The sequence below is a fragment of the Takifugu rubripes genome, chromosome 22, assembly GCF_901000725.2.
Source record: "Takifugu rubripes chromosome 22, fTakRub1.2, whole genome shotgun sequence".
Lineage (NCBI taxonomy): Eukaryota > Metazoa > Chordata > Actinopteri > Tetraodontiformes > Tetraodontidae > Takifugu > Takifugu rubripes.
In genome coordinates this window covers 5132935-5151816 of record NC_042306.1, presented here as the reverse complement: position 1 = coordinate 5151816, position 18882 = coordinate 5132935, and the positions used below count along the sequence as shown (strand labels likewise).

At 39.9% G+C, this 18882-nt stretch overlaps 1 protein-coding gene across 4 annotated transcripts in view; it reads left to right on the top strand.

Annotated features, from left to right (window-relative positions):
* The window catches only part of pde1cb (phosphodiesterase 1C, calmodulin-dependent b), a 60149-nt gene that overhangs the window by 21999 nt on the left and 19268 nt on the right, over positions 1–18882 (top strand). The window contains exon 2 of one of the 4 annotated variants that reach the window (XM_011616292.2): positions 2422–2448. The exons of the other annotated variants lie outside the window; for them this stretch is intronic. Coding sequence (XP_011614594.1) covers positions 2422–2448 — 27 coding nt within the window. The remainder of the gene's footprint in view (positions 1–2421; positions 2449–18882) is intronic. 4 annotated transcript variants of the gene reach the window in all.

Genomic DNA, 18882 nt, shown 5'->3' with positions numbered 1-18882 from the left:
TGGCAAAGCGAAAGACGCAGACCCTCCCCACTCTCTCCCTCTGACGCATTCATTTTCTTCTGAGTCCTTCATTGCCGCTCTCCTTTGGCCAACATAATGAATGATTCTGAGCATAAGCATCTTTATTCCTGATATTTATAGAACAAAAAAAGGCCTCTTTGTTTTTATACTGCTTCACTGCAGACTGCTGGATGTTCTGAGGGCTCCTGTTGCGTGTCAGAGATCACATTAGCCTTTAATCTCACAAAGAGCCTCAGCCTGAAGAGAGGAAGCTTCAACTGACAGGCAGCCCCCACAGATGTTGTCACTTCGTACACTGTCTGTTTTTTGTTTAATGGGGAGGGATTTGCAGTATATGCATGTGTGCATCTGCGTCGCTTAGAAGGGTTGGTCACGCATGCGGACGATATAGATTGGCTGTGCGTTGGTGAGTTCTTGTGGCAGCTTGGTGACATTTACTGTGTGTGTGGCCAGCTTATCCTCTGAGATTTGTTTGGCAGCTGTATGATGTGTGCATGTGTGTGCGTGCATGGGTGTGTGTTTGTGTGTGTGCTGGATTTCTATCAAAGAGTACTCCACAGAGGACACCAATCATCCACAGATGACAGAGAGAGAATTTGCTTGGGACATTTTATGTATGGGCTTAACCATCCAGCGACGTCTCAAACCTGTAATAAACACTGATGAAGGCATCGGCAGTGTGTGTTGTTTGTGGAGCATTCCATTGATAAATTAGATCCCTGTAAAAGAACTAATCTGTCATCTGCCAATCAATGTAAATCAATGATTTATTTAATCACTTGATCAACAGTTCATTGCAGAGAGCCTTCTCAAGGGAATGGCAACTTAGAATTGGCCGAAGGAGGATCAAGGTGGTGCTGCGAACACTCTTTGGCTGGATCGAATTTGCAAGACACTAAATGAATTAAACTAAGAGCTTTTAAAAGAAAATTACATGTTTAAAACCCACTAAACCTTTACGGTGACATTTTTCTTTACAACCAGGCTTTAATCTCTATAATCACGTTATTTCTTGGAATTTCCATGACCTCTTTCAGCCCACATTCTCATTATGCTGAGGATGTTCCCTCCTGATTAGAGGCGTCTCCATGATGTTGACATGCATTTGGATGTAAAACAGGTTCACTGGTGGCAGGGAAGGGCAAAAAGGAGGACATTCTTCAGCTGAATGTAGAAAGCCAAAGAGATACCCCTTTCTTATTTTACCTTTTACCCAGAACAAATGAAAATAGTATACGTTTTTGTCACCACTTTCATTTTCTTTTATGGCCCTAAATATACTCACGAAGGAATTTTTTGATGTATCTGCATGGAGACCAACTTCCTTTGCTTGCACTTTTAAGGCTGAGCTTGAGGAAAGATTAATACAGGAATCGCGTGAGAAACAAATCAAGCTAAGTGCTGTGAATTCTGCATGACTTGAATTTAAATGCACATCTAGTTTAATGATAGTGGGTTCATGAGTGTCCTAAGTGGCTTTGTGTGTGTATGTGTGTGCGTGCATGTGTGTGTCTGTGTGTTTGTGTGTGTGTGTGTGTGTGTTTTAGCTTTTGGAGTGAATTGCTGTTATCTATCTATATTCAGAGATGTGGGTGTGTTTATGCCAAATGCTATAAGTAAGTGATAGTAGTAGGTGTATTTTAATGTGTTTTAATGTGATTGTGTAGGCTCCTAGCGTGTGTGTGTGTGTGTGTGTTTGTGTGGGGCAGTAGAAATTGTAAAGTAGATGGAATGTCATAGGGTGGAGAGCTCACTCGCACCCCTTGTGTGTTTGTGTTTGTGTTTGTGTGTGTGTGTGTGGGGGGGGGGGCGCACTTGCCTCACTAGGATAAGTAATTGTATTTACATTGATTTACAGTGTGAACTCCAATAAATAAAATATGACAGAAAACTACTCTGGCACTGCCCCCTCCCAAAAGAGATAAATCAAGGAAATCTATGAATTCACATGTGATCTGGGGGGAGGAGGAGGTATTTATCATTTTTGTTTGTTGTTATTTTTAGGCAAAAGTATTTATTGTATCTCTAAATTCTGAGACGTTTGTTTCAGATGTGTACTTGAGCTAGATTTAGCAGATTTTCAAGTTGAAAATGGTCACAAAGGTAAAACAAGAATTGATTTTCCGAATCATGAAATATAACTTACAGAAGTTAGCCAGAAGAAAATAAATAACCCAAAAGCCTCCAAGCAAAGTAGTAAATGAAGGGTTTTGCACACACAATCTTAAAATGTCTTATAATACAATCACAACTGCTAGTTCCTGAGGAAAGAAACGGAATCGGCACTTGCTCTTGGATTTTCTTCAGTGTCTTGTCATTTTAATAAAAGTGTCTGCAAAATGTCAGAAATGGCAGTATTATGATAATCTCACTTCTCTTGCGTTTGCTCTTTTTTCGCAGGCGCAAATATAAGAAGACATCCCAGAGGTAGGACCTGCAACTTCTTCCTTCTCCTCTTCCCATCTTCTTACCATCTCTGCGAACTTCACATTAAATCTACTCACACCTGCAGAGTTTGTTTACTGGTTTCACAAAGTGCAATCTGAATAAATTCACTTATTACCCTGGTTTTCTGTGATTAATATATCCCTTAATTCTCAAACGCACCTTGTCTCTCTCTGGTCCGTAACCTGACAGACAGTTTGAGCAGAATCCAGGTTCACTTCTTTATCAGAGAACTTTCAAGAATTTGAGCCTGTCAGTGGCGCTCAGGGGAAATTGGGCCCTCTAATAACGTTGAACTAAATAAATTATTTACAGGCGTGGAAGCAGGAATTAATTAATGCCCCTGGACAAGCATTAATGTAAATGTCATTTACAATAATGTCATTTGGTATTGATGACTTGATATTGATTTAAAGCATGCAGTCGGTATTTAGTTCATTACACTCAGGACAATAGAACCAAGAACTAAAGCAGAACTAAAGGATCTTTTGATCACTCCACACCAGCGAGCTTTCATTTTAGTTCATATTAAAAATTTGACAATCTCGTCGGAGCTTGGAGCAGCCTTTATGTTGCCCCCTCAGGGTGGCTCAGACCCAGAGTTTGAAACTGCCGAACCACTAAATAATTCAATAGAACAGCTTGTCACTGTAGCTTCTGTGGCATTACTCAAATAGATGAATAGCCCATTGGTCAGAATGGTGTTTCTTTTTCCCATTTTATTATAATTTATTTTAAACTCAAAGTGGATTGTGTATTTACAGCGGCGGGATGTGTGAGAAAATAAAGCGGCTTAGTTCATCATAATAAAGGTGCGCGTCACGACTCTAAGATATTATTTTGCGTCAGTAAAAGGAACAATGGTCCCAGAGAATGTGCTGGTTTAAAAACACGGCAAGGTGACACATGCAACCCGTCCAATCTCCTTTTTCATGTGTTAGAAGCCCTTGTACATAATTTGTGGTAAACCATTGACTTGTTATTTATAATATTGACAAACCCCCCCAAAAAATGCATCACCTCCATAAAAGGGGAAAGAGAATTGAACTGCTCCACAGTTCAAAAACAAGAAGGTCGCAGGAGCTCCACTCTTCGCTGGTTCCATGGCATTCTGTGAACTGTGGGATCGCTTCACAGTTAGAATAATTGAACGAAACTCTCCTCATGCTACTTATTGTCACAGCAAGCGGTCGTTTGGAGCTGGCAGTTGGAAACTCTCCTTCTCTCCCAGGCTTCATTTCGATGTCGACTCTCTCACTCTCTCTGCTGGGTGGTTGAGTTCCTGTGTGGAGGAGCCGCCTGATTGACAGCTCCATATGTGTCGGTGTAATTACGGCCTGGCTAATTGGCAGAGAGGAACGCTGGGACATTGTCATTACTGACACAACCCTTACACATGCAGATGCAACGAGTGGTAGCCCTCTTCACAGGGAGGAATAGAGGGACGTATGTGTTTGTTTGAAATAGGAGTTAAGAGAGATGGAAGAAAGGCTGTGAAGGAAGGTCAGCAGCTCAGCGACAGTTCTGTTCCTTTTTTGGGGGGGGTATTGTCTTATTTAAATTATATGGTCACTGTTTCTCTCAGCTCTTCTCTTCCCACAATTTTCTAAGCAGCCCTGGTTACTGTCGCTGTGCCTGTCAAATTTCCCATTTCCATTCAGCCCATGCAGTATGTCGTTTAGCATGATAATAGCAGCGCATTTTCTTGTCTTTTTTTTTTTTAGTAAATTCTGACTCATGCTGGTAGATTTTGAACAGAAGAAAAAGAGGCAAGTTGATTGATTCTATACTGGAAGTTTTTATTTTGTCAAAAGTAATGACAACTATCCCTGGCTGAATTGATGGGCTGTATATAATTAGGTTAATGCTAGCGCTATTAACTGTTTGGAAACACTGTTTGCCTGGAGTGCAGGCAGCAGTTTGGTGATTTGGGAATCACTGTAAAAGATATGAATATGTACAACAAACAACATGCTGGTCTTGAGTGTAGAAACACAACTGCATTACATTTGTCTTTCTCACACCAACTGAACCTTATCAAGAACATCCGAACAAACCGCCCTGGTTATCTGAGATCAGGCTGCACACTGGCTGAACAATGACTTTATTCCCACTTCTCCACCACCTTCCAGCCACACAGCTCAGTATTTGCTGCAAAATTTCCTCCATCCCCCTTGTGTTTCGGGCTGCAGTGAAGGACTAGCTGCTAGAAGAGGATTTTTTGGTCACAGAGCTCTGTTTCACCATAGTCTGGGTCCTTTAAATATATCAGTTTCTCCTTGTCTGCCACCCCTTTAAAGTCTCCGCCTCCCTGTCTGAGCTATCAAATCTACTTACCTTTGTCTGGCCCAGGTCTCCCTTCTCACACCTCCCAGAAAAAGCAGATGTCTCCAACAGTATAGGTCTAATTATGGGCTGTACGAGACACTAGATTACAGGGACTGCCCTTATGAAAATCAGGACACGCTCTCTGCTGCTGACTCTGGTCGCATCACATTATTCATTCTTATGGTACTCTCTGCAGCTTTTGACCTCCTGCACCAGTCTATGTCACAGCTTTAACATTACTGGTGCCGCTCTATTATAGTTCTAGGTTCTTAACCATCAACCGGTTAGTACATCTGCCCAAAATCCATCACAAAACCCACCTCCTGTCACATTCCTACTTTTATAACCTCCCACTTGGACAACTGTTACAAAATTTTGTCTGGGGTTTTCACTAATCCTCCAGACAGGCACTACCCCAGAACTGGCCCTTATTTCCTCCTATACTGGCTCCCAGTCAAATCTTGCATTACCTCTATAATCCTCCTGCTGACCTACAAATTCCTCTGTGCCCTTGTCCGAAGTCTCTCTCTGACCTTTTACCATACACTTCATCCTGGAACCCCTGGTCCTGCTCTCTGCTCTCTCACTCGGAATGTTTGAAAGAAGGAGCTTTCTGTCTCACAGCCCCTAATCTCTGAAATGTTGACGTCCGCACTAATTTTGAAATGTTTAAATGAAAAAAGTTATCTGCTTTCCTCAGATAGCCTGTTGTGACTTTTGCTCTTGAATCACCCTCCCTTTTGTCACCTCATCACTATATTTAACATTGTTAGGTTACTATATGGGTGCTATTTAAATATAAACCATTGTTGTCGGTAAAGAATGTTTGCCTGCACAGAAATGTGTTTCAGTAGATGCTAAATTCAAAGCTACTTGGCCCAGACACCTGACACACTAAACTGCAGCTGAACAACAATGCTCGATACATCTTAGACCAATCGATGCGCAATCATGAGCTTCCAAATGTGCCAATGAGAAGGTCTTTTTCGCAGGCTGTTTACGAAATGTCATTGATCATCTGAGTGTTACCGATCATCTAACGCTCACCATAATTACGTGCCATCAAAGTAAAAGCAGGTTTTGCGTGCAGGTTGTGTACTATCTGACAAGAGCCTGAACAGAGCAGCGAATGCAGCAGAAACCTCTTTGCCCAGGCACCAACCGTGTAGTGCGTGTACGTTTGTGGGAATTTGCGTTTCAAAAACACATGAAGGACTCTTGGGGATGGGATTCAGATCATAGAACCTGTTTTATGCAACATGCACATAAAAGTAATGGAGAGAACAGAGAATGATAGAAACCACCACATTAAATCTGTTTGTGTGTGTGTGTGTGTGTGTGTGTGTGTGTGTGTGTGTGTGTGTGTGTGCACTGGGGGCACAAGTGCAGTGAGGAGGAGGCTGAGAGTCACATGGTAAAATTGAACTCTTTGGGTAATGTCAGTAATCTGGGAGCAAATCTCCCAGCTACCTTTCAAGAACAACCAGTTAGCCGCCATTATCCAAGGCTTTATCACTTTTTTCATGGTTTTTGCCATTTTTCAGTCACCACATCATTTAGCTTTTTATTGACGATGATGCATTTGTTGCAATGGTAATGCAGAGTAGTATATTGTAATGCAATGTCCTCCAATTAAAGAAACAACAAAAGAAATGATGAAGAATCAGGAAACAAAATTGCTACATCCTGCTAATGACACTGTTTACACTGCGCTGACCTGTAAAGGATTTCGCAGTCACTAACTGATACCACTCAAAAGCTGCACCCAGTCCAAAACAAAAGAAGTCCAGCGTACGTTTGTTTTCAAAAAATAGAATAACTTAACAGTGGTGTTCCGTGCTCAAGCGCTTTATTTCCATTATGCAGTAAAGGGCTTCCACAATTATTTGCCTCTTCTTTGTTTTTCTCTGGAGGACATTATTGAGCGGAGTGTATTGTTATTCTGATTGATTACAAAACCTAAACAATAGACTCTTATCCTAAATTGTGATGATGCCCTGAAAGCCACGGCTTTCTTAAAGCTCGCCAGGCGTTTCCTCTCTGTTGCCTGCAGCAGATAATATTGCAGATTTATGGTGTAGCTTATCTCCTTAAACTGGTTGTTCGTGTTAACCCTTCCTCCAACCGCCGTGTCATCTTAACCCCATAGGCAGGTAGATGCCGAGATAGATCGTGAATCCGTGACTATTTTTGGCAGCACATTGTTTACTTTAAAGGGCGAGAGAAAAAAATATATATATATTGGTCATACTGTGTGAAAATACATCCATTGTGCTGTATGCTCAGTGTGTGCACTTACGTGCCATGCCCGGCAGTCATCTCTGCGTTTTTCTTTCCACCCAGCTATCTATCACCGCACCACATTCATCCCCTGCCAGTTCAGTCATTTTGATCCCTATAGGAGTTGCAGGAGCCTCACATTGTGTATTCAAATATCTCCTGTAGCCCACAGTCTTTCTCATATGGAATCTAAAATGCATCATTTTCAGGCATCTTTCAGATAGTTGCTGTTTGTGTACCTGCTCTCCCCATCTGACTGGAGCTTCTCACCAGAAATTGCAAGTTGCCTTTTTTTTCTTCTCTTTAACCTGCAAATATAGTCGGCAAACAACAGAATTCAGTTGCAAGGCACTGAACCAGGGGAAGATTAACATTAGTCAGATGAATCAACCTTTATAAGTAACTTCTGCTGTGTCATTCTAATAAAATGATTTCCTTTCTCCTCTCCTTTCATCATCTTTTGGGTGATAAGTGGCTGAGCAGTGATGTGTGCTTGGCAGTTGCTGAAGCTGTTACAGAAACAGCGAATGACTTTTTGGACTCGACAATCTGTGAAACATGTTTGCCACTTACTCGACGCATGTGATGCATGTGCAGGCGTGAGGGTGCATGTGTGTGTTTGGACGTTAAATCAGCGTTGTGATGACAATTTGGATTTGTGCGTTTTATCAGCCACCGTCCTTACAAAGAAAGTGTTTATCTTGTTCAGTTCAAACCATTTGTGTATTTTACTGCCTACATGATTCAGACTGGAGAAAGAGCTCTGCAAACCCAAAGAGATGAATGAAACCCTTCAACAAAATGTCCGGCTGCCGCCGGGAGACTCTGGCTCGGCTCCATGTAAAGATAATGAAGGGAACATTCTCCAAAACAGCTGTACAGTAAAAGCAGCAATGTAGTTCACCAGTAAAAACACTGATAAATGATCTATAAGAGCAGCTTTGTTCATGAGAATGTGAACTTTAGAGGTGGGAGGAATGAAGGAAAGCAGAAGCAGTAGCAATATATCTGAAAAAATAGTCAGCAAATACAGATATCAGATTTATTCAGTCATTCTAAGTGATAAACAATCCCCTTTTTCCACTGAGAGCACAATCAGATGTCCTTGTTCGTCCAGGGGCTGAAGGGCAGACTCCCGGTGACCTCTCTCACCACACTGCACCACTTTTCAGCTTTTATTGATTGATTTGTGTGGCTGTATGTGGATAAAAGGGACAAGGACACAGTGTTATCGTGCCACCTCCCTTTCTTCATTCCTCCTTTGCCATCCTCCTCTTTGGGCTGATTATCTCTCAGTGGTCAACACTGAGCATATCTTTCCACCATCAAATTAGCTTAGGGAGGCGTGGGACACCATGTTTGGGATTCAGTCTCAGCTTGTGTGTCAGTACACCTGCTGCCATTGTCAAAGTAACACTGAGGCAATCATAATAGACGTATCAGTACATGTGGATTACCGCTGAAGCAATCTCTGGCTCAGAGCATTATGCACTGTTATTATGTTAACGCTCTGGTTCTGAGTCAAACACCTCACTTAATGTGCTTTTATCTCAGTGTTTTCAGTTAATTCACTGACCTTCCTATGTCCTCTGTGTATGTGTGTGTGCTCTATTACTTGCACTTACACACTGAGTACTGAAGTCTGCATCCCATCCAAGGAGGATATTTTTGTCAGGTGAGGACATTTTGACTGGTCCTCACAACTTCAAAGGACTGTTTAAGGGTTCGTACATGGTTCTAAGGTTGATGTTCGAATTGGGTTTAGGTCAGGGTGAGGATAAGGGTTAGTTGGGCTTAGGGTTAGGCCTATAGAAGTCCTCACAAAGATAGAAGTTGCCAGGCTGGGTGTGTAGGGGGCGGAGAGAATACTTTTATTACCTTTAAAAGCACACAAAAAATAAGTCTCTATTTGTTTTTGTTAGCTTTAGATAAGTTGAGATTAATTGCTGAAAATTATTTATGGCTTTGGTTTTCTGGGAAGACTTTGCAGTTGTGTGCCTGATAAACCATCCTAAAAAAAAGTTAATTAACAAAATACTTAGGGAAGGTATGGTTGATGTGTTGTGCCCTTTTGAAATCCCCCAAGGTGTGAGGCAGGGTATTCAATCGCGTAACTGAACCCTCCCTCTAAGTTTATCACATCAAAGTCAACATGCACACTCACATGAACACACTTGCTTTTCATTAGTTTTCATGTAAATAAACTACATGAAAGGTTTTAGGTTTAAAGAATGGATGTGCATCCAACTATGCCTCTGTGATGTCAAATCATTGGAAGGTCATGTAAAACCTACATGAATATTGCAATGAATTAGTTATCTTGTTAACTCTGGAATCAGTGGCTGTACAATGCCAAAGCTGTTTCTATATAGCTTAATATAGTTTTGCGATGGGGCAATATTCCAATGACATTTCATTTATTGATGAAACTATAGTAATTTGTTGGGATAGTGTCCTTCTGGCTCCAACAATCCCAGAGTCCACCCTCCTCTGGTAACCAAAGATTACTTAAATCTTTTGTCCTCATATTTTTGTGAATCGCAACAATTATGCAGCAGCACTTGTATTTTGGAACATCTGAACTGTTCTGAAGAAAATGAAAATCAGAACTAATAAATGCTCCCATGCTTGAGTCTATTGCAATAGCTAGTAGCTGACTGTTTTCATATGTGGGACAGAGGACAAAAACACATAAATTGCATCCCAACTGTAAAGTAGGACATCTGTTTACACTGTTGAGCTAGCATGAAATACACATTTAGCAGATCGATGACATATGTACAGCCAGATGGATCCAAATGTCTCTGGAGAAACCTTTCAAGAACCTTTCAAGCCAAAATAACATGTTCTCATATAATAGTCCCTCTAGTAAAAGGAAGAGCACATTAGTCCAACATTAATGCCTGCAGAGGCCGTTGCCCGGCCGCATGTGTTGGGTCAGTTCAGTTCAGAGTTTACTGCTGTTTATATCCTCTCTAGCATAGTGATTTTGTTGCTGTTTAATTACATGCAGGCATTAAACTGTTTATGTCATGTTATAGTAATGGCTTATTCATTCCTTAATATTTTTATGTACAATAGACAGCATTTATAAATTGGCTTTTTCTTGCTGACAATATGGAGAGAAGCAGGAGTGTTTCGATGTCTGCATGTGAAGAGAGGAAATAGATGACATAGTTTAGAGGTTCAGTTGTAAACCAAGCAGAATGTTCATGTGTTTTCATGTGTTTTATTAGCTGAGAGGATTACTGAACACTTGATTTGGCAGATGAATGGCAGTGAATATTTTGTTTCACTGGTCCAGCTTGCTTCCTCTACCCGTCTGACACTTTATTCCAGTGTTATGTTATTGCGCAAACACCCAATAGCTGGAATTTAGTATTTAAGGCTGTTCTGCTACTTTTTTTAAAAGCTACCCTTACAATACAAAACTACACATAGTTAAAACTTCCATTAGTAATTAGTAACATGAGTTCTTTAAATAACACCACCTGGCTTAACCAACAGGTTGTTCTGGGCTGTGTGTTATTTTTCGATCCTTAAGAAGGCCACTTATGCAATTGCAAAACGAATTACCTTAGTTATTTTAGGGTTTACCAAGTCTGAATAGTCTTTTTGAAGCAACGCTGCAATTAACATTTATGTCATTACATCCATTTGACCTTGGGCAGCTGCCTAATGTTCCTCACAGTTTACTGTAAGCCAAGGAGCAGCATTAATGAACAGGCTCTGGCAGCAGGTGACGACATAATACTTAAAGATCTTTACAACTGTAATCGTGTTTTCAGTTGCGAGGGGCTGTAAAAGGTGCATATATATTCAAGTATTAGTGTGAATGAATACTTCAACAGCCTGTCAAACTAGGCATTGCAACACATCCAACATGGTAATTATGAACACTCAAAAATCTTTTTCTACATTATAAGATTTTTGGAAAAGAACTGATGGCAGTGATAACATTGTTTTGAAGCTCTGACATGGGGTGAGCACTGGAAAAATAAAATAAGGTTAAGTCTACTGACTGGCACTATGTTCCACAAATAGATGCAATTTACACAGGTTTTTTCCTGTATTTTTTTATTTTTGTGCTTGTCCACTCAAATGTAATTAAGCCAAACATTATCTTATAATGGTAAACCTATAAGAGGAAGGTGCTACCAGAAGTTGTTGGCAAGAATGTAGTGCGATTTCTCCTATAATTTCAGCTCATAAGCACAGGGTGATTACAATATTGACTTCAGTGCCATCCTAAGCTACCAAATGCTAGTATTTATTCGCTGAAGTGGGGACTTCGATATGGCTTTGTTAATGGTGTTACATCAATGCAATTGGAGTTCATACTGACACATATGTTGTAAAAAAAAAAAAAAGATGGAATCTCAGTGGAGAGCTGAAAATATTCCATCTGTGTATGTTTAGAATTCCCCCTTGTTAGCATTCAAAGAGCTCCAGCTCCATGGTGTATATTATTGCAGTTGGGTTCATTTATGTGAAGCATCTAAATACTGATTGCACACCGAGGTTTCTGTAATTCAAAATAACAGTGTTTGCATTTTAACAGAGACTGTGCGACTGCACTGGGGATGTTTGATAGACCGGCCTTACTCGATTGCTTTTGCTAACAAAGTATGACAGAGAAAAAGACAACCGTAGTGGCTGATAAACCCAATTTAATCCAAACGTTCATCAAATTGGGAAATGAACTCAGCAATCTTCCTGTGTCACAAGCGTTTTGTCAAGTATTTAAAACTCTAACTTATTTGTGTAGAATAAACCAAATTGCCGATGAACTTTCTTTAACTAGTAAATCAGTTTAAAAGCAAAAGTCAAAGCAGTAATATTGTGGAAAAAGCCACATTTAAAAAAAATTAAATAATTGCTATTTAAAAAGAAATTCTACAAAGACTCTCTGCATCCATTGATATATTCATTTTTCCAAACAAAGCTGTCCAATCCACATTCTTGTTAACACATTATAATTCTTGTTGTGTAAGACTATATCTAGTAATCACCATTTACTGTAAGTGTTTTGGCCCCTAGTGATGTCCAGTGGGAGCAGCAAATGACATTAATAAACAAAAATCTGCAATCAGAAAGTGTTTTTTCGAGAGTGTATAAAATACAAATGTGGCCAAAAGAAGGACCAAGTGTGTTACCTATTGTTAAGTGCATGAGGCCAAATAAGAGAGTTTGGATACCAACAGCAGTTAACGACAGCCTGAGGGGCCTCGTTGTTGAATAGTTCGAGAACAAGTGGACGATTCCATGTACATATTTTGCAAAGCAGAATGAGGTGGTGACAAAACACTTGCTTGTAGGTGCTTTGTCTCTCTTTAGATAATTCACTGCCAACAACAACAAAAAAACATCCTAAGGAAAAAAATATCACATTAATTCAGAAGCATTTTGACCACTGCCCGTGAAAATTTTTTCACACTTACATGTTGCGTTGCCATGGCAGTGCAGGGGGAAAAAAAGCCAGAACAGCTGTGCTGCAAGCAGCACAGTGTGCCTGGGACTGTTGTTCTCTCTTTTCTTTTCATATTCAGCTTAATGCTCTACCCAAATGACCTGGCAGAAACATCTGGCTGATGGTAACTCCAGGTGGACACTTATCTGGCCTGGCACTGTCCCATGTTTCCATCAGGGTCCTCCACAGTCACTGTTATCTGTGTGTATCGCTATCGGTTCTGGATCAGAGTGATCTTTTATCTGTGTCTGTGATTATAATTTGAAAGCCTTTAGCGTTTGCTTTTAATTAATTAAGAAATGGGTCTTCATCAGCTCTACTCAGCAATGATATTGTAATACACAAGGTAACTATCTTAATGTCATTATCTGGGCTTCCCCCATTTCCTGTTTAGATACTGGCTCATCCCTTCAGTATCAAAGTCATTAAAACCCTTCCCCCCATAATGCCAAGAAAGCCTCGGATGAAAGGGAGACAATTACCATCATTAGTTAGTCCATTAAAACCCTAATTATGTGATGCATTAGACATTGGCGTCTATGTAGCCTTGAACTCAGGTTTTATTCAGACCTGCTTTTCTTTCACCATCATCTGTGACCACAATAAATGGTCATGCCTGTTTACATTTCATGTATGTTTGGACTGGTATACATCCACATTAAATAGATTGAAAGAGCATCTATCATAAAAACATAGAATAAATCATCTTTATTTTTGGCTCATATACTTTAGATTAGGCCACCTACTGGTTTCGTTTAGTATTGCTATCATCGCAGCCTTTTAATCCACAATTCAATTTTGGATGAATATAATTGGTCATTCAGCAAAAGCCTACAAGTAAATAGGACATCAAATAAGGTAAATTATGCCCAGTGGGTATGACAGGACTGACTGGGATGCTGGCTTTGGTTTATACCAGCTCAACCAAGGGAACAAGGGATATGCTTTTCATGAAACACACACAAAAAGCATCTGGCTGCCTTTACATGAATGCCAAGAAGCTCAAATGATAGATCAGCCTTGGCAGCCTTCTTCTGTTGCTGGGGACACAATTGGGGTGCTGAAAATATAGTTGGGATATAAACCAAGGTAAAAGAGGGGACTGCAGGCATTTTAACCACCCATAAAATCAGGAAACATAAACTCTGAAGAAAAAAGTACATAGAGTCCTTTTATGGTTGAAACTGTCCCAGGAAGAACATGCAATGAGTGTGGAGGACATGAATTATAGGGTTCTACCTTTGTGGTTCTCTGCTTGGGGAACACGTTATCAGTGAAAAGCAAGTCTGACTAAGTAGAGATGACACCCTTTGTTTGAAAAGTAAATTATTCATCTCTGCCCTTGTCAGGTCGGTTTTATAAGGGCTTAGAATGAGGTTTTACAGAGACTTTCTGATACACTTAAACTGTCTAATAAAATATGTTCCTGGTGGTTTTACAAGGCATTGACCCTCCTGTAGTCTAATTTTGTTCCGGGCTGAATTATAGGCTTTGTTTCAGATACTTCAGAATTTTATCACAAATCACATCATTTCTGTTGCTTATATGCGACTTTGCTAACATACTTAGCATCTTCCACACTGCAGCTATTTGGGACGGTGATAAATTGGAATGTCCTCGATCACGAGAGTTTCAAACAATCAGAATCAGGTGGAAAAGATGGAGATCACTGATGTCTCATGACTGCAACATTACCTTTTCCAGAGAGTCGAAGCATAAAAATATAAAGTTGACTTGTGTCATTAAGGCTCTATGGTGCATATTCATTGTCAATGAATATATAGGGCAAGATCAGAAGAGCAAATCAAATGTCATCAAATGTTTGGAATTATTAAGTGAAACGTGGTAAATGTCTGCTATAATCCAATAGTACCGAATGCTTCACCACTTTCGATCTATGTACAGTTTAACAACGTAATTTCAGGTGTACTCCTTAAAGCCAGTAACTTCCTGTCACCATTAGGTGGTGCTGTAAGTAGGACTCAATAGTGATGTATTGATCTGTTCGTTGTTTCAATAATGATCATTTTTAAAAACCCTCAAGAGGAAACTTGGAGGTGTTTTACTTTTTCTTTTTGTTGCATTGCCAAAGTGTCGCATCAGGACTCAGTATCAGCAGATACTCAAAATCGAATGACATTTATTATTTATGCATTTAGAATTCTGCTTTTACAATACTTTCCAATCCCCAAGCTCATTGTTGTAGATAAAATAATATTGTAGCACCTTAATATTTTGTAATAGGTTTTTGCTGTTACAAAAAGTAATACTAATAAAAGATTTTATGTAACTCTTGTGGATATTGAAAATTGCTCTTAAAATACAGTCTGTGGGTTCTAGCAAAAATGTATTGGTATGGAGCTTTATTTCATAGGTAGTCTGGCAGTTTCATGCTCAAGCGGGATGAAATAGAAAATAAATGCTTAACCTTTTAAATTGATGACTTTGCTGCGTGCAAATCAAACACCAGCGCTTACTGGTGCCAAATGGCCCATTGCCTCCCATCCAGCCACTTTGTACAGACTGAAACTTGCTGATGCCGCAATGTACATGTTCATGAGCATCCTTGTGTGGCCATGGCCGTATCGGGAGATAAGTGAGGCTACGTTTCTCTGTAAGACATAATCTTTAGCCTGACATGAAGCTGAACGCCATCACAGGTTTCTATCTAACAAACCCAATCTCCAGTCATAACCCAAAAGTTAATTGGCCATTTTGCTGCTACCTCAGCCAAATATCCAGCGGTCCTGAAGCATGTTAGGAAAATATTTTGCAAAACCAAGCCTCTGGACTTGAAGCCACTGTTTCATTTAATAGCTAATAAATCAGAAATAAATACATTAACTGTTATTAAGTTGTTTAATCTGTCATGAAGTTAGATACCCATAGTGAGTGACTCATTTAAAGCAATAATGAGAGGTAAATGATGTTTGACCATTTTCTGTATATTTTGGTTGTTCTTTGTGTTCTTTCCTTCTCAATATGGGCAGATTTTGACACAAAATATTGTTTGTGTTTTTTAATTGTTATTCAAAAAATGGATGTAAATGGCAGATTTTGATATGAGTGGGCTGCATTGAGCCAACTGCTGATCCCCCGTCACATCTGTCACTTGTAACCACCCACAGTAAAGGCTTTGTTTTGAAAAGATATAAAACTTCTGTGATGCTGTAGCGAATACTGTTCGAGGATCGCATGTTACATCCACTGTGGCTGCACTTTGAATACTTCAGGGGCTTGACATGAGGTTTAAACTCACCCAGAATAAGGAGTGATTTTGCTGAAGTGGATGTTTCTATGAATTCGTTGGTTATCTCCAACCAGCCTGCCGATGCACCTGAAGCCTTATTGACTGAGAGATATTTCTACAGCCAGAAACGATGTCAGCCTGGAGAAGTACCTTCGTGCAGATCAATTTTCCTTTACACTACAAACTCCAGTTAACTGAAATGAACCTCTCCCCAGTTGCTGCTGTAGATCGGACAAGATTTACAACACAATTACACGCGGCGTTTTTCTAAATTAAAAAACTTAGCAGTGAAACAAATGAGATTTTTAAAACTGCAATTATTAGATATTTCCCAGCTTCCCCTGGGTTCAATTACCTTCTTGCACTGATGTATTTGAAGATGTAGTGATGTATTTGTACCATTATAAAAGGCAGACTGCGAACTATGATTTTATTTTTTTTTATTTTTTAAATAAACTGTTTCTGTAAAGAAAAATGTGGACCCCTGAAAAAAGGTGGAAACTCTACAGATAGAACCTTTGGTAAGTGTAGCATTTGTAATAGAACACAAAAGCTATGTCTATTTTCTGCAGGTACTAAGGATTTATTAACTTTAATAGAGTGGCTTTTGATTATTTTGGCGATTATTTTGGTAGAGGTTGGTGCAACGTGAAATGAACGTGTGGATGTCCCAGCACAAGCCTCTTTTCCTCTGCAGCCCTAGATGACGATAGAGGCTGCAGAATGTACGGCTTAAATGAGTCATCATGTTGCTACAGGCTTCGTACCTCTTATCAGCTCAACCTGGCTATTCCGTGAAAACACATTAATCTTTCTGGGTGATTACATTGACCCTACACCATTGATTATATACCTTCCAGGCTGGAGTGGCATCGGAACACGAGCAGTGATCAGATTTTGCATGCTGGTTGGGCTGTGATTCCTCTGAGCTCAATCAGCCTCGCCTGCTTTGTCCTGAGTAGCAAATGGACATTAACTGTTGCAAGGCAAAAATGGACAATGCAGATTGTTTTTTCCCATGTTACATCAAACATTGCATACATTAAAGAGATACGATGTTGCCGTGATCAACATTTTACACATCACATATATTTTGAAGTGGTTATCACAGCAGCTGTTGAGGAACTGACATCTGTACACCACAGTTGTTTTGACACTTCTGTTCTTTAATTTATCATCTAATTCTTCTCTTTGAAAAGGTCAGCTGGGGCCAAAATGCTAGAGGCACTGAGAATAGCTTTCAACCTGAAATTCATCTCTTAATCTCCTATCTGTGCTCTCTGCTCAGCCCTACGAGGGAAAGAAAATAAATCCCTCATCTTCACATAGAGCCGCAGACAGCTGGAGGCTCGTGTCTTTGTCCCGCTTTGTCTCTGACCAAATATAAGGATGGGTGCCACTGGGGGAAAAAAACACTTTCATGAAACAATTTGAAATATTAAGACTGGATTTTTTTTTTTTTACATGACAGTCATGGGATTAAAATACATATTCTGAGCTTTGCAGTAGTATTAGGATGTTAACGTGACTGTTATGGCGGCTGATCTAGAATCTTACAGCTGCTCTGCAGATCATCTATTTCTTTTTTTTTCTCACTGATTTGTGGTTTCTAATCTCAATGATACTTCTTTCCTTCTTTGTAATAAGGTTCGTCTGTAAGCAAACACTCCCACACAAAATTCAATGAAATCATTACTGATCAGTGCATCTTTTTTTTCTTTCTAGCTTTTATTGTTGCATTGCAGCATTTTTCCCCCATTCATGGTAGCTGATCAACACATTCTGATTTAGTATTAGAGCCCTTGAAGGTCAGCTGACCCAATGCGGCTGCACCTGTCCACAATGTATTAAGATGTCATGCAGGGTATAACATTGGGACATGCGAGAAGCACATCTCAAAGAGCTGAATTCCAGTCTGGGAGCCTCTGGGAGCCATCTCCTCTATAGCTGCCTGCAGAAATAAGCTCTAAGGGGAATTTCTGCAGATAACTGTGCTGTGCCAAAACACTAGACAACATTATTGTCCAAAATCACATGTTAGAGCGGAGATTCGGCAGAGAAAATACCAACCAAATGCGACCTCACGTCACCGATAGAATTGGTGTATATCATTGATCTTTTTTTTTTTAGAAAGGTTATTGGAAGGTGTCAGGCCACGTGTGTCAATTGGTGTGCTCACGCTGCTTCAAATTTGGCTTGTGCCTTCTGTATTATATTCTCTTTCAGCAACATTCATTACAAATGCCATTAAATTCCATAGGAATTCCATAGGAATTTAATGGCATTCTGTATGACTCACAGTAGATTAGACTTCCAAACTTGTATGGTGTATAAACCTATATTATTTTAGCCTAATATATAAATATTATATAGTGTATGTTAGTATAATATTATTACTGCATATGAATAACAAAGATAATTCCTACACAAATAATATATGATTAAATGTAGTATATTGTAAAGATCATCAGGCAACAGTACTGGGATTTCATGTTACTGTGAAACTTTTACTGATATAATGAAAGATTGAGCAATACAGAGGGAGCGGCTGCTGGTGGAAATAAGGGAGTGAACTAACTCAACTGCATCACTACTAAATGTTCAGCTGAAGCAAATTGCACACTGTTGCTCATCTGGCCTACGAGCATTTCCTCTAATCTAAAGTGAATTTCCCAGTCGCTTTGGGCTTGACTCAGCATGTTGCCTCCCTTGACAGTTGCAGCAAGTGAAATGATCCAGTTCGCGCCCGGTTGACAGATATGCTGATTCACTTTGGCGCCTCTTTGTTTTCTATTTTCATTCAAATAGCAGCAAATACGTTGCCGTTTTCCAAAATACTCGCATTGCGGTCGCGGCGATTTAGCGAAGCCACAACAAAGTTACTGGCCATTGGAACGATGTCCAAGATTATCTCCTGAATTATAGTCTGACAAGGGGAACTCGTGAAGGAGGTTGGATATTTTTCAGCTCTTCCATAAAAGAATGATCGCTCGCTGGCACACAGCTGTTCTTAATAACCATCATTAGTGCGTCCAAATCACAAGTGCAGCGTACTCGGCATCCATTTACCGCCTTGAAATAGCTCGGC